Here is a 23,979-nt window from a genome sequence, read left to right on the forward strand (position 1 = left end):
CTCTAATGAATTGACTAGGGCTGGAGGATCTTCTTTCAAGCTTACTCGCATGGCTGTTGTCAGGAGGCCTCAGTTCCTCACTGGCTGTTGGCTGGAAGTCTTAATTATCCACCACGTGGGTCTCTCCGTAAGTTGCCAAAGTAAACTTACGACTATAACATGACAGCTACCTCTCCCCAGCAAGTAATATCCAAGAGAGAACAAGAAGAAAGTTGGTATATGTTTTATACTCTCCCCTAAGAAATCACATGCCATTTCTACCACATTCTATTCATGTTTACAAGTGACTAAATACAGCCCAAATTCAAGGTGAGGGAATTAAGTTCCTCCCTTTGAAAGAAGCACCAAAGAATTTGTGGATATATTTTAAAACTACCATACAAGTGAATATAATTCACAAAATTTAATTTAATCATTACAAAATTATTTGTTAATCTATTTGTAATAGTTCAGTATCTAAAGAAAAATTAAGTCTATTAGAGAATTTTGTTGTTACTGTTGTTGTTTGTTTGCATTTTTTGTCCCCATTTTCATCTCATCCTATTAAAGCATTCCATATATAGTGCTAAATAAATGATGAATTGACATATCTTATTATATCAATTAGGAATTGCATTCAATGCTTATAACAGAAAACCCAAATAACAAAGCTTTATAAAGGAGGGGGTTTTTTTTCCTCACATAACAACAAATCCAAAAGTGGGCAGTCCAGACCTGGTAAGCTGGCTCTCCAAAGCAATCATGAACCCAGGCACCTCTGGCATCCTACACTATTAGTAGTATGTGTAGTTATCGTTGTTATGCTTGAAATATGGCTTGTTGTTATGGTTTAAATATGTCCGCCAAAGTTCAGATATTGGAAATTCAATCCCCATCATAACAGAATTAAGAGGTGAAGCCTTTAAGAGGTGATTAGGTCATGAAGGCTGTGCCCTCATGAATGGATTAATGCCATTATCTTAGGAGTGAGTTAGTTGCTGAAGGAATGAGTTTCTGATTTAAAAAAAAAAAAAGAGTATGGCTGAATTCTGTCTCTCTGTCTCATGAGCTTGCTTCCACCTTCTGCCATGGGATTACTCTCACCAAGTGCCAGTACCTTGCTCTTGAACTTCCCAGGCTCCAAAACCATGAGCTAAATAAACTTCCTTTCTTTCTGTTATAGCAACAGAAAATGAACTTAGACACTGTTCTACCTCCAACATTATGATCCTGTTCCAGGTAAGGAAAAGGATGGGTGCAGGTCAAATGGCTAATGGGACATTTCTTCCATAAACCTTTCCTTGAGCCCCTTCTACAGACATGCACTCTCATTTCATTGATGGGTCACATGACCAGACATGACTTACAAGAGTCTGAGGAAGTGAATATTTTTAACTGGACACATTGTCACTCTGAAAAAATCAGGGTTGTGCTAGTAAGGAAGAAAGGATATTGGCATAGACAATTAGTAATGTCTACCTGCCTTCTCCAGGGAACTTGTGCACCCATTATTGAAACACTAAACACTAGACAGACAATACAGTCTGAGGTTTATGTGTGGGTGTTTCAAATGAGAGAACCTGGTCAACTTTGAGTCCCACAATGAAACATATTTTTCAAAGTAACCACAACTTCTTTTTTTTAATTGATAACATTAAAAAATTGGCTGACATTAACGTCATTTCTAGGATGGTTTCCAAGGAGATAACTGAACAGTTGTGCAAAGGTATATGCATAAGGAAGTTAAATAGAGTTGTTTATAATATTAATAACTTGGGGAAAAACATAAATGTCAATCAATAGAATACTGACTAGATAAATGATGGCACAACCACTTAAAAGACACTATGCAACGTTTTTAAATGATGTTATTCATATCATTCAGTAAGAAAAGAACTGTGTCTATAATAAGGTCCAATTTATAAAATATTGTGTTTATATGTCTTTGTGTTTTTTCTTAGATGTCTGGAAGAATCTAACTCAAAAATTTAAAAATGGCTATCTTTAGATCACGAATCTGGACAAATAATAACTGCATTTTTGTTTAATTTTTTTTTATTTATTTGAATAAGCATGTACTGTTGTCATAAAAACCACAGCTATTTTTCAAAAACTCTCAAAAAGGGGAGGGGCTAATTTGATCCAGTATTGTTCCTATCAACATTGCTTCTTACAAGTAATTTTCCTACATATGGCTGTGGCTGAATTTACCCTTGGAAGAATTTCTTACCTTTCCTCGCGGGAAAACTGTTATTCCTTATTCATTATATCTTTCAGTAAAATTAAAATGAGAGGGAGTCCTGAGTTTTGTTTTGTTATTTGGAACATTTTGACCTCTGGAATGGTACCCTTCCCCTGTTTTACAATGGGAGTGCATTAGTCCTGTTTCTGTTGCTTATAACAAAATACTTGCAACTGGGTGCTTTATAAAGAAAACTAAATTTATTGCTTACAGTTTCAGACGCTCGGAACTCCACAGTGCAGGGAACACACCTGGTGAGGGCCTTGGTGGTGGCAACATTGACCCAAGGGACTCATATGGCAGAAAATGGTGGAGCAGACAGAGCAAGATATTTCCTCATACCCTCTCCTTCTAAAGTGCTCAGGACCACGCCCCTGATCACCATTAATAACCCATTCACTACGGCATGATTCTACAACATAATCACCTCTTCAAGACCCCGCTTTTAATTACCATTAATAGGATTTCCCATCCTCTTAACAGTCACAGTGTTGGCCAAGTTTCTAATACATAAAACTTGGGGAACACAATTCAAGCTTCTATGAGTTGGGGGGGATATTCAATCCACTCCAGGATGGAAGGATATTGTGGAAAGCTGTGGAGGTGGGTGAGCTGAGCAGAAATTCCATGGGTAGGGGAGAAAAGGATGGAGTTAGGGATGTAAGGGAGAGAAATCTGGAGGTATGGGCCAGGGAAAGAGCACTAACCTGGGTCTCAGGATACCTGCACTTTTCTTCTAGCATTGGCCTATCAGTTTATCCTTCTGGCCTCAGTTTTCTCATCTGAAAAATGATACTTTTGCATTAGAATCACTAGATGTGCTTTAAATTTTAAAATTCTTTTGGATCTATTGATGTAATGATATGTCCTGGCAAACAACACTAGAGCCTAACCTAAGCAAATTAAATTTTAAACAAAATAACAACAACTAACATACGTTCTTTATTATTTCTCTCAGGCACATTGTTAAGTAACTCGCCTAGGTTACACAGCTAATAGGTGGAGGGACCAAGATTCCAGCCCAAGCTGTCTGTTTTCAGAGCCCATACTCTTAACAGCGATGCTGTAGGGTACTAAAGAAATGCCTGAGTAGAGTATTTGAAGAAAAGAGTGTGGCTTTCCCTTCCTCGAGTTTGGCCTTATAAATAATGGTTAATGCCAGAAAAGCCTAGACCTTAATTCTACCTGCTTACCTCCACGGGTGGCAACCCTCCACCTCATTCTTAAGACAGTTTCATGATCCATAGCCCTTTTATCAATGAAAGGGGAGATGAGTTTTGCAAAGACCCGAGGAAGCTCTTCCTGCCATTGCCAACAGAATTGAAGTACTGACAAAACCAAACACCACGTGTGCCTACAAGAGGCTTTCCAGTATCACTATTGAGGTTTTCAACCCTTCCTGGTTCGCACACTTGGTTACCCAGCATCCATTTGCATATCTCATCTTGCCATATATCCTTTCATTAAGGCCAGAGAGATACTAAATAAAGAGTGAGGGGAGAGAACAAGAAAAAAAAAGAAGAAAGAAAAAGGATAGATTAAGAGCAGTCTAAAGGCCAAGAGACTCCTGCAGGGTCAGAGTTTGTCCCTCAGACAAAGGTGTCTCAGGCACCCCCATCCTCAGTCCCTGCTTTCGTCCTCCTCAAGGTAAGGAAGTTAGTGCATGACCCTACAAGATGACCAGAAAAGAAGGCCAGCACAAGCAGACCGCAATAGGGATGCGTCTAAACCTAACAGTGTTGGAAGCCCGGACTTCCCAGACCCCTTCGCAGAAGGGCGGAGCGTGCGCTCGGCGGCCAATCCCCGCGTCCGCACGTCGCCATAGCCCCGCCCCGCCCTGCCGATCCCCCTCCGCCCTTCCCTGGGGCTGGTGCGGCGGCGTCGACGTCAGCTGTAGGAGACCCCGGGGTGGCGGCTGCGCCGTAGGCGAGCCGCGGCCTGGACGCGCTGCGGGGAGGGGCGGAGCGAGCCGGCGGGAGCTCCCGCTGGTCCCGCCGCTGCCGCTGCCGCCGCCGCCGGGAAATGATTTGGGCGGCAGCGGGCGGCCCCGGCTAGCGGCCACGAGCCACTTCTGCGGCTGCCCAGAGGAGCGAAGGTCGTCGGTCCCGCGTCGTCCCCCTCTCCGCCCCCCAGGAGGGGCGAGAGGGAGCCGCAGCTGATGTCAGGTACGGCCGGCGGAGGCGCCCTCATACTGCGGGTCCAAGGTCTCGGCTCCCCTAGCCCTCCGCCCATTCGGGGGGGTCGGGGGGAATAGCGTGGAGGGTGAAACCAAACCCCTGACGCGGCCGAACAGGTGTCTGCGGGTCGGAGCCGGAGTTGGGGGCGTCGGGGCTCCTGAGAGAGACGCCGGACACTTCCTGCTCCCGGCGCCTCAGCGAACTGCCACAAGGGCCGGCTGCCTGCCGGGCCGTTATTTTGTCGACATGTAGGCAGCCGCTGCTTCGGCGTGGGTCCTTCTCTCGTGCCCTCTCGCTCCCCTCTCCTCCTCGTCGCGCGCTGCCTTGCGTCGGGTGGCGGCGGTGAGGCGCGAGCTGTGCCCCAGCGTCCGGGCCGGACCGCTTAGCGGTCCTGCCCCTCCGGGCCCTGCCCGCCCCGCCCGCCGGGTCCTCCCCGTTCCCCGCCCGACCTGTGGGTCCGTCCGGACTCGGCGCTCAGGTTCGAGGCGCCTTCACTGAGAGCTACGGGCTGCCGTGCCGCCTGAGCGCCCAGCGAGCGGCGCCTGCCAGGAGTGCTTGGAGCTTGCTTGGATCATCAGGTTTGTCTATAGCCGATTTGTTTAAATTTCCCTGCCGCTGGCAGAGTGAACAAGCCAGGTGTGTGCTTGGGGGTACTTGCTGCTTGGAGAAGGAAAGGAGTCTTTTTTTTTTTTTTTTTTTTTTTTTTTAAATCTACCACCTCTTACCCAGCAAAGTGTGGTGGCATTAGTAAATGCTAACGTGTTGCCCGTACTGCTTTGATTTCGGGTAAATTGTATAGTCTTAAAAGATAACCATAATTTGGGGGTGGGGATTTATTCTTTCCTAGCCCTTATCCTCCTCCTTCCCCGTTATTTAAAATAAACATCAACAATAAAAAAAACACACATTCAGGAAAATTTGACTAGATTTCTCATGTAGTTCTCTAAATTCATTGTAGACGTTGGGATATTTGCTTTTAACGTTTTTAAGATAAACAACTATGCTAACCATGAATTGATTTCATTATGAACTTAAAAGTTAAATATAAAGTTAGAACTTTAATGCATTTGAGTAAATAATTAGGCCAGTGTACAAGGGACAGAAGTAATGTTAATTTACCAAGTTAGGCATAGAACATAGATAGCTCTGCCTGTATGCCAGGAAAAAGTGTTTAATTTCAAACTGTTTAATTCTGGTGTAAATTTGGGACGTGAGAATCTGAATTTTTTAGCAGGTACTTAACTGATAGCTTTCCAGTCTTTTATTAGATAAATGTCAAATGAGCCTTACGCACATAATACTATGTGTTCTAAGCATTGTATATGGTAGGCTATAATTATTTTCTATCAGCCTTAGTATATATTCATATAGAGTTTAAGTGAATATAAAGTTTCGAATTACCCAGCGTTTAACTCTTTTCACCATATGCTAAGTAAAACAGTGATTTAGTAAGGAAAGTATGACTCATTTAAGACTCTTCATAGGAAAGAAATTATCTTTCAATACTAGGAGAGAACTATTAAATGTCTTTCTTAAATTTGCCTGGAATTGTGTTTTTCTGTATCTTTTTACTTAGGATTCAGCATCTTAAAAATAATTTGCGACTACTACCCATTTAAAGCTTTAATTAACTATGCTTTTTTTTTTTTCAGATTATACTAGTCTATATTTCTGAGTAAATTCAGTATCCAGAAATTCCTAAAATTTTGTCATGAACTTATCTAGGAGTACATATAATGAATTAATGTTTACCTAATCATAGAAATATAAAAGTGTGTCACTAGGCATATTCTATTTGTATATTGATTGGTGCTAAAAATAAAGGTTGTATTATACAGCTTAACTTTATAAACCATGGTAATTTAGAGTCTTTGTATGGTAAAATCACTAATTGGAATTTTTGTGGCAGAGCAGAGCTATAAGTAAACCTTAAATAGAAAATGGACAGCTTGATGATAAAATTCAACTCAGATGCCCTTAAAAGTTTAAGCTTCCCAATACAACCATTTTTTCTTTAAAAACATTTGCTGGTTTTTGAGTAAAGAGGCTGGTGTACAAACTATAACAAGGTGAAAGAAAGGTATGACAAAATTTATTTTACCCAGAATTTAATGGTATTAAGATCTTTATTTTTTTTTTTTAAGAAAGAAAAAAATAAGTTAGCATTTTATCTTAAAATCTGCTTAGAGAGGAACCTCTGGGTGTACTTAAATTTTTGTTTTGCACCTAATTCAAATGTCCAAGGGGTAAATATATGCCAAAATCTGTAACTTGTGAAAGGAAGAGTCCTTTGGAGAGAAGAATATACAAAGAAGCTGGTATTTGTAAGCTAGGGAAGCCTACAAGAACGTGGAAGAAAGCAAAAGGAAAATCCAAATAAATGCCTTAGCAACTAAACTATGAGCTGCCTTGAAGATTGAAGGGACACAGTGAGGGCAAGGAGAGGCAATTTTGGGGTGATTCTAAAACAGGAAACCTGATTAATTTACAATGAAAGCTGTACATTAAAGCACATTTAAACTGGTGCAAGTTGGATAACAGGCAAGATTTGAAGTTATATTCAGCTTGATGTAGTAATTTGCATTCTTGGTCATTGTATTTGTTTCCTAGGGCTGCCAAAGTACCATAAACTGGCAATTTAAAACAACAGAAATTCATTATCTCAATTCTGGAGGCTAGATGTCTGAAATCAAGAAATCAACAGGGCCATGCTCTTCAGGTTCTACCTGTTCAATGCATCATCTTCTTGTGTCACTGGCAGTTCTTGGCATTCCTTGGCTGGCAGCTGTAACACTTCAGTCTCTGCTTCTGTTGTCACATGGAATTCTCCCTGTGTGGCTCTGTCTTTATATGGTATTCTCCCCTTCTTATAAGGACATCAGCTATATTGGATTAAGGTCTACCCTAATGGCCTCATCTTAACTTGATTACATCTGTAAAGACACTATTTCCAGATAAGGTCACATACATAGGTACTGTTGTTAGGACTTCAACAAATCTTTTTGGGTGACACAGTTTAACCCATAAGTTATAAAGTTTGTCTTTTACAGTGTTCAGTAAATGTTTAGCACCATTAGACAAACTAAAGCACAGAGTACAGTGGGAATAGAGGAGGGGACATCTATATTCATTTACATGTGTCAGTGCTTGCTATGTCCCAGGTCCTACAGATAAAACTGTGAATGAATAGAAATGTCTCTCCTCATAGACCTTGCATTCTGAAACATTGGTGCTAAAAATGTTGGTCCCTGGATCTGCAGTATTAGCATAAGCATCACCTCAAAACTTGTTAGAAATGCAAATTTTCAGACTGCATCGCATATCTCTTGATTCGGAAACTTTTAGCTAGCCTTCCAGATGATTCTGATGCAGACTCAGGTTTGAGAATCACTGGTCAAGATGGAAGAAAGAGATAATAAACAAGAATAAATAAAATAATATTAGATGTTAATAGGTGCTGAAGGTAAGAATAGGGTGACCAGGGAAGACCCTCTGAGAAGTAAAGACGTAAACGAGTTAGGCCATATGAGTATCTGAGTGGGATGTGTTCCCAATAGAACAGCAAGTACAAACGCCCTGTCATGTTTGTGGAACAGCAAGGAGTCCAGAGTTAAAGCACGGTGAGTGAAACAGATAGTATTAGGTTTAATCCTATGAAATTGCTGCTATTTGTTCATTTTCGATCTACAGATACACCACATATTAGGAGGAGAGATCAGAAAGAAAGGGGTTGAGTAGAGTGGCAGGTTGTGCCAAGGTCTTTGTTAGGTTTTGGCTTTCTCTCTGAGTGAGATTAGGAAGACAGTGGAGAGTTCTGAGCAAATGAGGGACGTGATCTGGTTTCAGTTTTAAAAGGATCACTCTGGCTACTGGTAAAAATGGACAAAAGAAAGTAAAGGATGAAGGAAGGGTAAAGTTGGTTAAGAGGCTGCTGAGGTAGTTAAGAAAAAGAGAGAGGTTGCTCAGGACCAGGGTGTTAGTGGTAGAGACAGTAGAAGAGGAACAAGACTAAAAACACACACAATGAATGTATAGAAAAGTAAGCTTTTTTTCCTCCCACTCTAGTTACCTCACTCACCCAGTTGCCCTCCTCAAAAGGCAACAACTGTTACAGAGAGTCTTTATGCATTCTTATTTTACATATGTATGAGAAACTAAATTTTGATAGGTTAGTGAAGTGGTTCTTAACTGGGGCTGATTTTCTTCTCCAGGGGACATTTGGCAATGTCTGGAGGCATTTTCATTGTCACAACTAGAGGGAATGCTACTGACATATAGTGAGTAGAGGCCAGGGATGCTGCTAAACATTTTACAGTGAACAGGAGAGCTTCCACAATAGAGAATTATCCAGCTCATTATGTCAGTAGTGACAAGGTTAAACCCCGATTTAATGGGACTTACAGAGTTTAGGGCATAGATGATGGAGGGAAGAGGGCACTGAAGTCAGAGAAAACAGTGGGAATAGAGGAGCTGATTGCATTGGGATGTTTAGGGAATTGTGGATAGGTCAGGATTGCTGAACCATAAATTGTGAGGAATGGAGTAGCAAAAGATGAGGCTGGAAACCTGGGCAGGGTCTAGATCAAGGGAGCCTTTACATACCATGTTAATTAAAGACGCTTAGTTTTTGTCTTGTAGGCAGTGGTGTTCCAGAAAGGATTAATGGAGTGACATGGTCAACTGTTCATCTTAGAGAGGTCATTCTGGTGACAGAGTAGGATGAGTTGAGGCACTTGAGTCAAGGAGAGAGGTTAGGTAAGATACTGCGATAGCTTAGGGAACAGAGTAGGGTCTGAAGTAGGACAAATAGGAGAAATGGGGCGAAGATGGATTAGAAAAACACAAGGGTACTTCCAAAAGTTTGCGGAAAATTTCGTATTATCTTCTAATTCTCTTTTTCCACAGACTTTTGGAAGTACCCTCGATTTAGGAAATAAAATTGGCAAGATTTGGTAATTGGATTTGGGGTGAGGGTAAAAGGAGCATTAAGAATGTCTCCCTGATTTCTAGTTTAGTTAACCAGATGGCTCTGAGTGAAACAGGAACCCATTGGTAAGTAATTTAGGTAACTACCAGTAATTAAGGTAAAACAAGCAGGTTTAAGGGAGAAATGTAGTGATGCTTGTGGTCCAGGTGGAAGTGTTTAGCAAGTATTTGTGTATGTAAGTCTGAAACTTGGACCAAGTCCAAAAAGGATCAACAGATCCTTTATGTGTAACATAATGTGAGGAAATTAATATACTTTGATTTTTATTATATTATTCCACTCTCCGGATAAAATAACCTACCCTTATTTAGTTTTTGTCAGAAAAGAAATAGATGTGTACCTGACAAAAAAATTAAAACATCCAAAGGCTGTAAAATGAAAAAAAAATTTTGTCCTTTCTGTCCATGCCACCCAGTACTAGTTCCTGGAAGTAATATGTATAGAGAAAAACAGGATTTTTAAAACATGTACAGAAGCATTTAAAAAGCCAAGTGGGATCATATATACAGATTTCAGTACTTTGTCTTAAAAAATAAATCTTTTACACAGTTGTTAAAGTGAATGAGATTGTGTTATAGAAAAAAATAAGTGAAAAGGGCAAGGTGGAGACTAAGGGTAAGGTGGATATAGCATGATCTCTTTGATGTAAATTAGAAGTTGAACATATACGCTAATATAGGCTTTACTTTTTTATTTTTTATTTTTTAACAAGGATACAAAAACAATGAATCGTGGTGTAGTTACGTTTGGGGAGAGCTAGTGGTAGTGATAGTAAAGAAAATTTACTCTTTTACTCTTCTGTGTGTTTTTTTTTTTTTTTGCTCTATAGTTTCAGTTTGGGTTTTTTGTTTGTTTTCTTTACATTCTCTGATTTTAAATATATATATACCTTATTAACAATAAAACATAATGATCTTGGCCAAAAGTACAAAGATTTTCCTAATCAGCACATATAGATCATTGTTTTTAACAGCTGCAGAGTATTGTATGGATATATTAACTGAGGGTACTTCAAAAAGTTTGCAGAAAAATAAAGTTAAAAGATAATGTGAATCTTTCCATGAACTTTTTGAAGACCGTTCCTGTTTTATTAAAACTAGTTTCCCATCAACAAACAAATCTTATGGTGATGGCTGTCTTGAACATCTTGGTGTAGGTTTCTGTGATTGTGTCCATAAGATACATTTCTGATCATGAAGTGATGGATCAAAGCATATTCAATTATAAATTTTAAAAGGTGTTTCAAATGCCCTTCCAAAAGACAGTACAAGTATATATGGTGAGAAAGAATGCATGAATGCTAGTTTTCTCGTGTGTCAGTACTGGGTATTATTAAGCTAAAGTTTTTGCTGATGTGATAAATTTAAAATGGTGTCTCTTCATTTGATTTTCCTTTCTTTAATTATGAGTGAAATTGGAATATCCTTGGTTTAACTATTGTATTTTTTTCCCTGTGAATTATTTATTTTCTCTGTTTTTATATTGGGTTGATTATTTGTCTTTTTTAAATTTTATGATACTTTTTGGTATTTTTTGCTGTACACTCATTTTTTAAACATTTTATATACAAACATACCTTTGAATCAGCATCTTCACTGCCAGAAGTTTATTCAATGAATAAATGCAGTTTTTCCTTTTTTTTTTTTTTTTTGGCAGCTGGCGGGTATGGGGATCCATACTTGTGACCTTGGTGTTGTAAGTCTGTGCTTTAGCCAACTGAGCTAACTGGCCAGCAACTCATAGTTTTTCTATAGTCATAGCTTCAGAGTTTGGGAGGATCTCAGATCATGATATAAAAATGAAAAAATATGCTTTTTTCTAGTTTTGTTCTAATTTCATTTTTTGACATATTAAAATCTTAGAAACATTTGGAATTATTATCAGAAAGGTAGGAATCTAGCTAGTTGCTTTTTGTTTTCCGAAAGATTAATTATTTCAATACCACTTCTTGAATAAGCCATCTGTCTGGCTAGGCTTAAGGCCTGGAATCCTGCTCACAGTGCTAGTTGTCTAGCTCTTAATCCTGTTCATGACGCCAATTGTAAAGCTACTTGACCACGACTACGTCAGTTGTAGGGCTCTTTGACCTGCTGGTAATCCTGCACCGACTGGGCCGATTGTCAAGCTAAGGCTGGGTCTGGAGCCCACAGACCCCTCAAGCCCATCCACAGACTGGGCCACAAACCCTTCACATACCAGCCTGGGTCACCAGACTCCTTCACGCAGGTCCATGAGTTAGGTAACCGGCTACAAAAGGTCCTTGGAGCCATAGCTTGGAAAGCATGGCTATGCGGGATGGACAACCAAGGCTGACGCCTGCCCGCCTGCTTCACCAAACTCATCTCATCTCATCTCTTCTCCTCTCTCCTCTCCTCTCCTCTCTTCTCTCTCTCTCTCTCTCTCTCTCTCTCTCTCTCTCTCTCTCTCTCTCTCTCTCTCTCTCTCTCTCTCTGTCTCCCTCTCTCTCTGTCTCCCTCTCTCTCTCTCTCTCTCTCTCTCTCTCTCTCTCTCTCTCTCTCAAGAACACAAGAATAGCAACAAAACTAAAAAGATACATTGGAGCATGTGCGCACCAACTCCACACACACACACAATTTGCTTACAATGGATGTGCTAAAACCACACCCAACAGGACCCTAGGCGAGGGACTTGACCAACTATTCTGTTTTCCCAACACCATCTTTTTCTTGATTTGAAATGCCATGTGTATTATGTATTAAATTTCCACATGTACTGGGGTTTTTTTTTTAATAAACGCATTATTTTGATCTGATAAAGACCACTAGAGGCACCTTTGTAAGCTGCCAAGGTTAGGTTAATTAACTTGATGCTGTGAGGGAGACTTACACAGTAGAGTGTTGTGAGGCTGCTGCACAGAAAAGGAACCAGAACACCCAACTGAGAATTTAAAAGGGGGTTTTATTGGCCGGCCAGCGACTGTCCCTTCAAGAAAGTTTTTGGAAGGGAACAGCCCTGAATTGAAGTTTAGAGGGATTTTTAAAAGGTACGTTTTTACATTAGTCACACAGCTAAAGTTATCATATAGTTACATACTTAAAGTTATCACATAATCACACACATTCCCTCCTAGTGTGAGGAGGGAGCGGGAGGCCTAGCACAAGCTGATAACAGAAGCTGAAAGAAGCCTGTTAATCGCTCAGGGGCAGCTTATGTGGGGAACATTAAACAAAATTCAGACTTCTCTAAGTGTAGGCTAATATTTAGCTTTTAACTTCTATCAAGGTGGGGCTAAAGAGTGGAGGGGGATTTTTAAATAATAGCATTTTTTAAGCAATTCAAACACCACTTAAACTTAATTAATCTATCTTGTCACACAGCTAGAAGTTTCACGGAAGCGAGTTCCATATGTTATGAAAGTGGGGGTCTCCCTATCTCAGAGGAAATGCCAGAATTTCACTGAAGAAGGAACTAGGGTTATAGGATTTTGGACAAAGGTGAAGTTTGGGTAAAATTTAAATGCAGCAGTATTTGATAGGTTTAAAGTACAGCAAGACAGTGTTAGTGAGTTAATCATTAAGCCTGCGCTAAGAAGCATACTCAGGGTCCTGTTTTCTTGGTGACTGCAAAGTTAAGATAAATATGGAATGTTGTGTCTGGGAAACCCCTTATCTGAAGCTCTGAGTTGGAAATTGAGGCTGCTTCTGTTTCATAATTTATCATCCGTCCAAGAGTGTATGTTCCATTCTTACTGATACACTGTCAAACGACATAATTTCTGACAATCTGTAAAGAAAGAATTTCTCAGCACTGTGTCTTCAGTATTAGTTAACATACATTTTTTTTCAGACTCACAGATATATTGATCTGTCTTTTCAGTCTGAATATTGAATAGTTTTAATTACTGTACCTCTCTTTTTTGTAGGTAATATTTTGATATGTGGTAGGCCTTGTCTGCTCCTTTCCCCAGTGCCCCTTTCAGGAATTGCCAGTTACATTCACATATTTATTTTTAATATTTTTATATTTTAAAACAGATCTGATAGGTTTAGTTCACCCCTCCCCTCAATGTCCCTTCCCAGAATTTCCCAGTTATGCTCACATGTTATTTTTCCAAACTTTTAGAATACTTTTTATGAAGTTACTTAGTATTTTTAAATCCTCCTGTGTTTTAGCTGGGATCACATTACATATAAAGGTTAATTTGGAGAATATCCACATCTTTATCATTGATTCTTTTTCTTTTTCAATAATATACATAAAATAAAATGCACCATCTGAATTATTTTTAATTTACAGTTCAGTGATGTATTGGTTTGAATTATGTCCCTCCAAAACTCAATGAAGCTTAAATTGTTTCCCCCAAGTTTTATGTATTGGAAACTTAGCCCCCACTGTGACTGTTAAGAGGGTGGGAAATCCTATTCTGGAAATTGAAGTGTGGAGCCATAAAGAGGTAGGACCATGTAGTAGTGAATGGACTAAAAATGGTGGTCAGGGGTGTGGTTCTGAGGGCTTTAAAAGAAGAGGAAAGTCTCTCTCTCTCCCCCTTTCCCCCTCCCCTCCCCCTCTCCCCCTCCCCCTCTCCCCCTCCCCTCCCCCTCTCCCCCTCCCCCTCTCCCCCTCTCCCCCTCCCCCTCTCCCCCTCCCCTCCCCCTCTCCCCCTCCCCCCTCCCTATCTGAATTTTGTCAGATATTTTTTTCTGCATCAGTTGAAATGACCACGTGAGGTTTATTTCCTTTATTCTGTTAATGTGATATATTATCTTTATTCATTTTTATATGTTGAATTATCCTTGCATTCTAGAAATAAATCCCACTTGGTCATGGTGTATAATTTTTACTATGCTGCTGAATTCAGTTTGGTGGTATGTTGCTGAGAATTTTCATGTCGTTGTTTAAAATGAATATTGGTTTGTAGTTTTCTTGTAGTGCCTTTGTCTGGCTTTGGTATTGGGGTAGTATTGGCCTCACAGAATGAGTTACAAAGTGTTCCCTCCTATTCTATTTTTTGCAAAAGTTTGAGAAGGCTTGATTTTAGTTCTTTAAATGTTTGGTAGAATTTACCAGTGAAGCCATCAGGCGCAGGGTTCTTCTTTGTTGGGAGATTTTTGATTGCCGATTCAATCTCCTTACTAGTTACAGAACTATTCAGATTTTCTATTTCTGTGTGATTCAGTCTTGGCAAATTTTGTGTTCTTAGCAATTTGTCCTTTTCATCTAGATTATGCAGTTGGTATTGAATTGTTCATAGTACTCTCTTATAATCCCCTTTATTTCTGTAGAATTGGTAGCAATGCCTCCACTTTCATTTCTGACTTTTAGTAATTTGAGTCTTCTCTCTTTTTTTTCCTAGTTAATCTAGCTAAAGATTTGTCAGTTTTGTTGATCTTTTGAAGAACAAACTTTTGGTTTCACTGATTTTCTGGGGTTTTTTGTTGTTGTCCTCTATTTTATTTCTGCTCTGATCTTCATTTCCTTCCTTCTGCTAGGTTTAGGTTTAGTTTGTTCTCTTTTTTCTAAATCTTCAGGTTGTAAAGATAGGTTGTTGATTTGAGATTTTTCCTTTTCTTTAATGTGTTAATAGCTGTAAATTTCCCCCTTAGCACTGCTTTCTCTGGGTCCCATGACTTTTGATATGTTGTCTTTTTGTTTTCATTTGTCTCTGAATATTTTCTAATTTCCCTTGTGATTTTTTATTTGATCCGTTGGTTGTTTAATTTCCACAAGTTTGTGAATGTTTTAATTTTCCTTCTGTTATTGATATATATTATTATTTTTTTTTTTTTGTCTTTTTTGTGACCGGTAAGGGGATCACAACCCTTGGCTTGGTGTCGCCCGCACCACGCTCAGCCAGTGAGCTCACTGGCCATCCCTAGATAGGATCCGAACCCACGGTGGGAGCGCCGCTGCGCTCCCAGCGCTGCACTCTCCCGAGTGCACCATGGGGTTGGCCCCTGTTATTGATTTCTAACTTCATCATGATGTGATTAAAGAAGATACTTTATATGATATTTTGCTTTTTAAATCTATTGAGACTTTATTCGTGGCCTAACGTGTTCTATTCTGGGAAATGTCCCATGTGTTCTTGAGAAGAACATATATTTGGTTGTTGGGTATATGTGGTGTATAGGTCTGTTAGATCTACTTGGTGTTGTTCATGTCCTGTTTTCTTATCTTCCTGAGTCTATTCATTATTGAGAGTGGGGTATTGAAGTCTCCTATTATTATTGTAGAAATGTATATTTCTCCCTTCATTTCTGTCCACTTTTGCTTCATATATTTTAATAATTTGTTATTAGGTACTTGAATGTTATAATTGTTATATCTTCTTGCTGTATTGAACCTTTTATTAATATGTAATGTCCTTTTTTGTCTCTTTTAACCTTTTTTGATTTAAAGTTTGATGTTAGGATAGCCACTTGTGTTCTCTTAGTTACTATTAGAATGGGATATCTTGTTTCATACTTTCACTTTCAATCTCATTGTCTTTGTATCTAACATGAGTCTCTTGTAAGACTGTCTATAGTGGGATTATGCTTATCCATTCTGCCAATCTCTGCCTTTTGATGAGTGTTTTATCCATTTACATTTAAAGTAATTTCTAATAAGGAGGGACTTCTCTCCTTTTGCTGCATTACTGTCTCATTTCCTTTTGTGTATATTCTATAGCTATTTTCTTTGTTTACCATGGGGCTTACACTTAATGTTCTTAAGTTACAATACTGTAATTTGAATTTGTACCAGCTTAACTTCAGTGTCACAAAAATTCTGTTCCTTTACAGCTCCATCGCCACTGCTTTAGTGGTTGTCACAAAATTACATCTTTATACATTGTGTCAAAAGCCATAAACTAATAATATTTAATGTGCTAATCTCTTGAATTATTTAGAAAACAAAGTGTGGAGTTACAAACCAAAGTCACTGTAATACTGGCTTTTTTATAATTGCCCATGTATTTACCTTTACTGTGTTTTTTGTTGTTGTTTTTTGGTTTTGGAAGCTTACTGGTACAGGGATCGAACCCTGGACCTTGGGGTTATCAGCACCATGCTGTAATCAGCTGAGCTAACTGACCAGCCCGATTTTTATTTTTTCATATGGCTACAGTTTCAAGTTTTTGTGTAGTGTCTTTTGTTTCAATGTGCAGGACTGCATTTCTTGAAGAACAAGTTTAGTGGTAATGAGCTCTCAGCTTTTGTTTATCTGAGAATGTCTTATTTTTTTCCTTCAAGTTTTGTTTTGTTTGGGTGGGGGAAGGCTGGCTGGTATGGGGATCCGAACCCTTGACCTTGGTGTTTCTCCTTCACTTTTGAAGGACAGTTTTGCTAGATACTGGATTGTTGGCTGACATTTTTTGTTCCATTTGTTTTAGCACTTTAAATATATTGGCTTACTGCCTTCTGTCCTCCAGTTTTTGATGAGAAATCTGCTGATAATATTGAGATTGCTTGTATGTGACAAGTCACTTCTTTCTTGCTGCTTTCAAGATTCTCTCTTTGCTTTTCGGCAGTTTGATTATAATGTGTCTTGGTATGAATCTCTTTGAGTTTGTCCTACTTAGAGTCTATTCAGCTTCTTGGATGTTTATATTCATGTCTTTCATCAAATTTGGGGCATTTCCAGCCATTATTTCTTCAAACGTTCTCTCTCTTCTCTTTTTGGAACTACCACAATGTATAAGTAGGTTTGCTTGATGGTGTTCTACATGTCCCTTATGCTTTGTTCACTTTTCTTCAAACTTTTATCTGCCTGCTCAAATCTGCCTTTGATTCTTTCTAGTAGATTTTTTCATTTCAGTAGCAGTACTTTTCTACTCTAGAATCTCTTTTTGGTTTCTTTTTAGCTTTTCTCTCTTTTTGTTGATATTTCAATTTTGTTCATATGTCATTTTCTTGACTTTCTCCATGTCTTCCTCTAGTTCTTTGAGAATTTTTAACTCAGTTGTTTGAAAGTCCTTGTCTAATAGATATGCTGTCAGATCTTTCTCAGAGACAGTTTATTTTTTCCTTTGAATGGACTGTATCTTTGTATGCCTTGCGATTTTTTATTGAAAACTGGATGTTTGCATTTAATAATGTAGTATCTCTGGGAATCAGATTCTCTCTCTTCCCCAGGGTTTGCTGTTTTTTTTTTTTTGTTTTTGGGTGTTGTTGTCTGTCTCTGTGCCAAGAATCAGCGTGGAAGTGTAAACTTAAGGTACTTTCAGGTCTTTTCTGAGCCTGTGCCTCTACCTGGGTATATGTAGTGGATTTCTAATTTCCCTCGTATATGCAGTTGCTTTTGAATTTCCTAGTCCTTAATGTCTGGCTTCCAAAGGAGGAAAAAGAAAAATGAAGAGAGGTGGGGAAGGTGCCAGCCTTTTAAATCCCCAGGAAGTCACTTCAGCCAGAAGAGGAGGAGTTTGCAACAGTGGATAGGGATGCACCAATGACTGCCTGCCTCTGTGTCTATATCTCCATGATATAGCAGCAATCAACAATTAGAACACCCATTCTCGATATTTAGAGGACAGGGTCCCTGTTGCTCTCCTCCCCGACCCACAACCAAGTCCCATAAACTGTATGCAGGCTGCCTCATGAACACACATACAGCTGCCTCAGGGGAGTTGGGGGCAGGGGATAAGTAGCTGCTGCTGAGCCAAGAGCTGGAATTTTTTTTTTTTTTTTTTTTTTTTTGTGACTGGCCAGTGCAGGGATCTGAACCCGTGACCTTGGTGTTTCAAGGCTGCACTCTAACCAGCTGAGCTAACTGGCCAGCGCAAGAGCTGAAATTAAATCAGCCACAATTTACTTTACTATCCAACCTTTTCCCTAGAAATTTTAAGCCTTTAATAGACTTTCTGATTTCCAAAATAGTTACATATGACAGATTCTGACAGTGTATTTGTTGTCTGGGTGGAGAGACTGATTCCTGGTTCTTCCTACTTCACTATCCTCCCAGAATCCTCTAATCTGTTAATTCTTTATATGTCAAAATATATCTTGTCTTTCCATTTACTCAAGTTTTAGTTTAGATCTTCAGTGGAATTATAGTTTTCTTTATGTAGAGCCCATACCTTTCTTTATGTTTATTCTTTATTACTTATAGCTTTTTTGTTTGCTATTTTAGTGTAAACTTCCTTTATAGTTGTTTATTATCTGTATATAAAAAAGTTACTGATTACATGTATTAATTTTGTAAATAGCTTCCTTAAATGAATTTTGTTTCTTTAAGTAGTGTTTTAGTTTTTTTCCAAAGGTGGTTATGATATCTAGTTAATGATGGTTTTGTCACCTCTTCTTAAATATTTATACTTATTATTTTCTTGTGCAGTTGCATTGGCTAGTGCTTCCAGTGCAGCATTAAACAATGGTGGTGGTAACCTGCCTCTTTGTCTTATACTTAATTTAATAGGAAAGCTTCTAAGATCACTAATGTGTCAATCACAATCGATGATGTTAATCCAGGTTCTACAGTTTTAGTTTCTCAATTAGTAGATACTGTGAATGTAGAAAGGGGTAGAAGATATATTCGGATATGGTAATAATTTTCTTAAGTTTGAAGGTAGATTCTTTATCAGAAAATAATACCTGTAAACAGATTCTTCTTATGAAGAAAGAAATAAAGGCAAATGGATCATGATGCAGAAAGACCAAAAAAGATAAACCTTTCAAGAATAATCTACTACCAGATATGTCTTGTAGTCTTTGTAGCCATGTTACAGATAGGGTTTCAGCCTAATATATGGAACATTGCCTATGGGGGACTCATGGAGAAAGAATATTACCTGTTCCTAGGAGAGTTTCAGTATGATAAAGCACTATAACTTTCTTCTAGCTTTGGGTATTGCACAGACTATTGAAGATACAAAAAATATTTGTGCACTCATGGACCAGTAACAGTATTCGGATTTTTGACTTTCTGAACCTGAAATTGTGAGGATTTTTTTTTTTAATGGAATTAACTTGAAATTTGTTTAACTTGATTGTGAAGTGTTATGTAATTTTTGGAGGTTTATTCATTTCTTATTCTTACATACCTTTTAAGGATTTGTAAAATTCCAAGTTTCTTTCTAATGTCAAGATTGTGTAACTATAATGCTCAAAGTATTTTAAGATTGATACCAGAGAAGAGTGTCTGGGGAGGCCCAGTGGCCAGCCTCAGTTTACCCCATTCTCTTACCAGGTTCTTGATTCTGTCACAGGAAAGAATTTGAGAGCAGAGTCACAGTAGAAAGTGAGAACAGGTTCAATGTAATAAATAAGAGATACGGATTTCATAAAGTATGGCCTAGCTCCAGAGACTGAGCAGGACCCACACCCAGTTTAATACAAAAGTAAGAAATACATTTTCACAGACAAAGTACAAGCTGGCTATGGAGTGAACAGCAGCCTGTTAAAGGTAAGTTTGATACAGAAAGAAAGAAATACACACCTCAGGCAAAGTGTGGCCTGGCTCTAGGAAAGTGAGCAGCAGTCCTGCCTTCTACCAGGACTCAGCTTTTATATTTTTGCTATCTAACACATATTCATGCTATCTAATGACTAGTGAATTAAGGGTGTGGTTCCCAGTTATGTAACATAGTGTTGCATGTGCTCAGTTGGTCTCCTTTCAGGGCATGTTCATTGATCAAATTATATTATATGCAACAAACATATTCAAGAATATTCTGTGCTCTTTGGTACCTCCAGTTGAAGGTCATTCAGAGGATAAACTATTTACTGAGTATGCTTGGTCAGTGAGCTACCCCTCTGCAGTCTCAGTCTCCATGTGCTGGTGCCAAAAATAGGTGCAACAGGCCACCATAGCTCAGGACTTAGAAGCGGGGCTTGAGTCCTAGGGGAGTAGTTTGAGACCCAGGGGAGTGGCCTGAAACCCAATACCAGGGGACTGAGCACCTCCTATCTCAGGATCATTAGGTGAAAGGCTTTGTGTTAATTTTTTTTATTTCTACAGTTAATGAGTAATAGAAAATATTTTTAATCTGTCTCTGAATTAATATGTGCTTATATTATAGTTCCTATGAGTTGAACACTGCAAAGAAATATATATATAGACAGTACCCAACTTAACAGAGGTTAGACTTCAATTTTCCAACTTTGTGATGCTGTAAAACTGTTGCAATTTTGATGTAATATACAGTATTCAATAAACTACATGAGATGCTCAGCATTTTATTGTAAAATAGGCTTTGTGTTAGATGATTTTGCTCAACTGTAGGCTAATGTAAGTGTTCTGAGCATCTTTAATGTAGGCTAGGCTAAGCTATGATGTTCAGTAGATTAAGTGTATTAAATCCATTTTTGAGCTTACAGTGGGTTTATTGGGACACAGCTCCATTGTAAGTCGAGGAGGCATCTCTATAATTCATGTTACATGTCTAATTTATGGCTTTGTGTTATAGAAGTGTACTTAGAGCAACCACCGAGATGAGCTGAGACCAGACCCTTGCAGCACTGGGGTCCAGTCTTAAGGCCTGGAGGGAAGTGCACACAGCCCAGCAGCTGCTGAGATAAGCCGAGACCAGACCATTGCGACACCAGGGCTCTGTCCCAGCCCCAGAGGGACGTGCACACAGCCCAGCAGCCACCAAGGTGAACTGAGACCAGACTCTTGAGGCACCAGGGTCTAGTCTAAGGCCCAGAAGGAAGTGCACATAGCCCAGCAGCTGCCGAGGTGAGCCAAGACCAGACCTTTGTGGCACCGGGGCTCAGTCTATGGCCCAGAGGGAACCACACACAACCCAGCAGCCACCAAGGTGCGCCAAGACCAGACTCTTGCAGTAGCAGGTCCAGTCTAAGGCCCCAGGGGGAAAGGAAACACACAGCCCAGCAGCCACTGAGGTGAGCCAAGACCCTTGCAGCACCAGGGCCCAGTCTAAGGCCCCAGGGGAAAGGGAAACACATACAGCCCAACAGCCACCAAGGTGAGCCAAGACCAGACCCTTGGGGCACCAGGACTCAACCTAAGGCCCAGGGGGAAACGCACACAGCCCAGTAGACGCAGAGGTGAGCTGAAACCTGCACAGCACCAGGGGCTCAGTCAACAGCCATGGAAAGCTAGAGCAGGAGCTAAGGTGGTGTAATATAGATACCACCACACCTTCTGTCACTACAAGGACAATTCATCACCACAGTAGCATCCAGGGCCACTCTACAGGCAACCTGCCACTCACTTGACTACATTGATATAAGAAAAATCACCAGTAGAGCCTGAAAATAAAGGACATCTTTATCCTCATAGCCAACCTGAGTAACAGAAGAGGCAAGTCCTCTACCAGGTGACCAAACATCAACAAAAAAATACTAGAACTACGGACAAACAGGAAGATATGACACCACCAAAGGAATACTGTAATGCTCAAATTCCATACCCTGTAGAACAGGGAATCCTTGAAATGTCTCAAAATTCTGAGCAGTGATCTTAAGAAAGCTTGAAGAAACAGAAGGCTCAACTAGAGAACACAAGGAAACAAGAAAAAATATCCAGAATATGAAGGAGGAAATTTACAAAGAGATTAATACCTTAAAAAAAAAAAAACGTAGCGGAACTCCTAGAAGTGAAAGATTCACTCATTGAAATAAACACAACAGAGCGTTTAAGCAGCAGGCTAAAGAAAGCAAAAGAAAGAATTTCAAATCTCGAAGATGATCTTTTCAAAATAACCCAGGCAGACAAAAAAAAAGGAAAAAGAATTTAAAATAATGAGGAAAATCTAAGAGAGATAGCAAACAACTTCGCATGCTCTGACATCCAAATTGTGGGTATTCCAAAAGGGGAAGAGAAAGGAAAAGGCATTGAAAACCTATTCAAGGAAATAATAACAAAAAACTTCCCAGGGGTAAGGAGAGATGCACACATTCAGATCCAGGAAGCTCAAAAGTCCCCAGACAGATTCAATCCAAAGAGACCCTCTCCAAGACACATTATAGTCAAATTTGCAAAGCTCAAAGCATAGAATTCTAAAAGCAAGAGAAAAGTGTCAAGTCACCTATAAGGGAACCCCCATTAGACTAACAGCAGATTTCTCAACTGAAACCCTACAGGCCAGAAGAAAGTGGAATGATATATTCAAAACACTAAAAGAAAAAAATTGTCAGCCAAGAATTCTTTATCCAGCAAGGCTCTCCTTCAGAAATGAGGGAAAAGTAGTGTATCTCCCAGACAAACAAAAATTGTGGGAGTTTACCACCACACTACCAGCCCTGCAAGAAATTCTCAAGGGAGTCCTGCCTCTGGAATCTGAATAATGAATGTCACTATCATGGATACACAAAAAAGAGCAAAACCTGCTGTTAAAACAAAAATGCCAGTGAGAAAGAGCAAGAAGCTAAATCATACCACCTCAAATATCCAACTAACATTGAAGACATTGAAGAAGAGAAATAAAAGGGGAAGTAAGGATCAAAAGATATTTAAAACATCTAAACAAAAACCAATTAAATGACAGGAATTAAACAGTACTTGTCAATAACCACCTTAAATGTGAATGGATTAAACTCCCCATTCAAAAGGCACAGATTGACTGATTGGATTTAAAAGTTAGATCCACGTATATATGCTGTCTTCAAGAGACCCATCTCACATATAGAGAGACACACAGACTAAAAGTGAAGGGATGGAGAAAGATACACCGTTCAAATGGAAATGAAGAACAAAAAGAATTTGAGAGCAGGGTCATGGTGAAAAGTGAGAACAGGTTTAATATAATAAGAATCAGTTTAACCAAGGAGGCGAGAGATCTCTACAGTGAGAACTACAAACCACTACTGAAAGAAATTGAAGAAGACACAAAACGATGGAAAGACATTCCATGCCCTTTGATTGGAATAATTAACACTGTGAAAATGTCTATACTACCCAAAGCAATCTACAGATTCAATGCAATCCCCATCAAAATATCAATGGCATTCTTCGCAGAAATGAAAAAACAATCTCAACATTCATATGGAACAACAAAAGACCCTAAAAATAGCCAAAGCAGTCCTGAGCAAAAAACATAAAGCTGGAGGCATAACACTACCTGACTTCAAATTATACTACAAAGCCATAGTAACCAAAACAGCATGGTACTGGCATAAAAATAGACACTCAGACCAGTGGAGCAGAATAGAGAACCCCAAAATCACCCCTCAGGCTTACAGCCATCTGATAGTTAATACAGGGAACAAAAACATACATTGGGGAAAAGACTGTTTCTTCAAAAAAGGGTGCTAGGAAACTTGGATATTCATATGTAGAAGAATGAAACTAGATATGCACCTCTCACCATATACTAAAATCAATTCAAAATGGATTAAAGACTTAAGTATGAGACCTGAAACTGTAAAATTACTAAGAGAAAATATAGGTGAGACACTTCAGGAACTAGGTGTGGGCACAGACTTTATGAACATGAGCCCAAAAGCACATGAAACATAAGAAAAAATAAACAAATGGGACTATATCAAACTAAAAAGTTTTTGCACAACAAAGGAAACGAGTGAAATGACAACCTACAGAGTAGGAGGAAATTTTTGCTAACTATGCATCTAACAAGGGATTAATATCCATAATATACAAGGAACTCAAGCAATTGTTCAGTTAAAAAAAAACCCAATTAAAAAGTGGGCAAAGGAATTGAATAAACATTTTGCAAAGGAAGACATTCATAT

The 23,979-nt window shown here is 39.2% G+C and overlaps 1 protein-coding gene across 3 annotated transcripts in view; it reads left to right on the forward strand.

Annotated features, from left to right (window-relative positions):
* Positions 1-4,146: 4,146 nt before the first annotated feature.
* C1GALT1 (core 1 synthase, glycoprotein-N-acetylgalactosamine 3-beta-galactosyltransferase 1) overlaps positions 4,147-23,979 on the forward strand; it is a 42,936-nt gene continuing 23,103 nt past the window's right edge. The window contains exons 1-2 of one of the 3 annotated variants that reach the window (XM_063100432.1): positions 4,147-4,386; positions 20,730-21,001. Coding sequence is in view for 1 of the 3 variants with exons in the window: in XM_063100430.1 (XP_062956500.1) it covers positions 4,380-4,386 (7 nt within the window). In the remaining 2 variants the exon portion in view is untranslated. Of the gene's footprint in view, positions 4,387-4,517; positions 4,977-20,729; positions 21,002-23,979 lie in introns of those variants that run through there. The other 2 variants (XM_063100430.1, XM_063100431.1) reach the window with 2 other exon arrangements.

Source organism: Cynocephalus volans, chromosome 6, assembly GCF_027409185.1.
Source record: "Cynocephalus volans isolate mCynVol1 chromosome 6, mCynVol1.pri, whole genome shotgun sequence".
Lineage (NCBI taxonomy): Eukaryota > Metazoa > Chordata > Mammalia > Dermoptera > Cynocephalidae > Cynocephalus > Cynocephalus volans.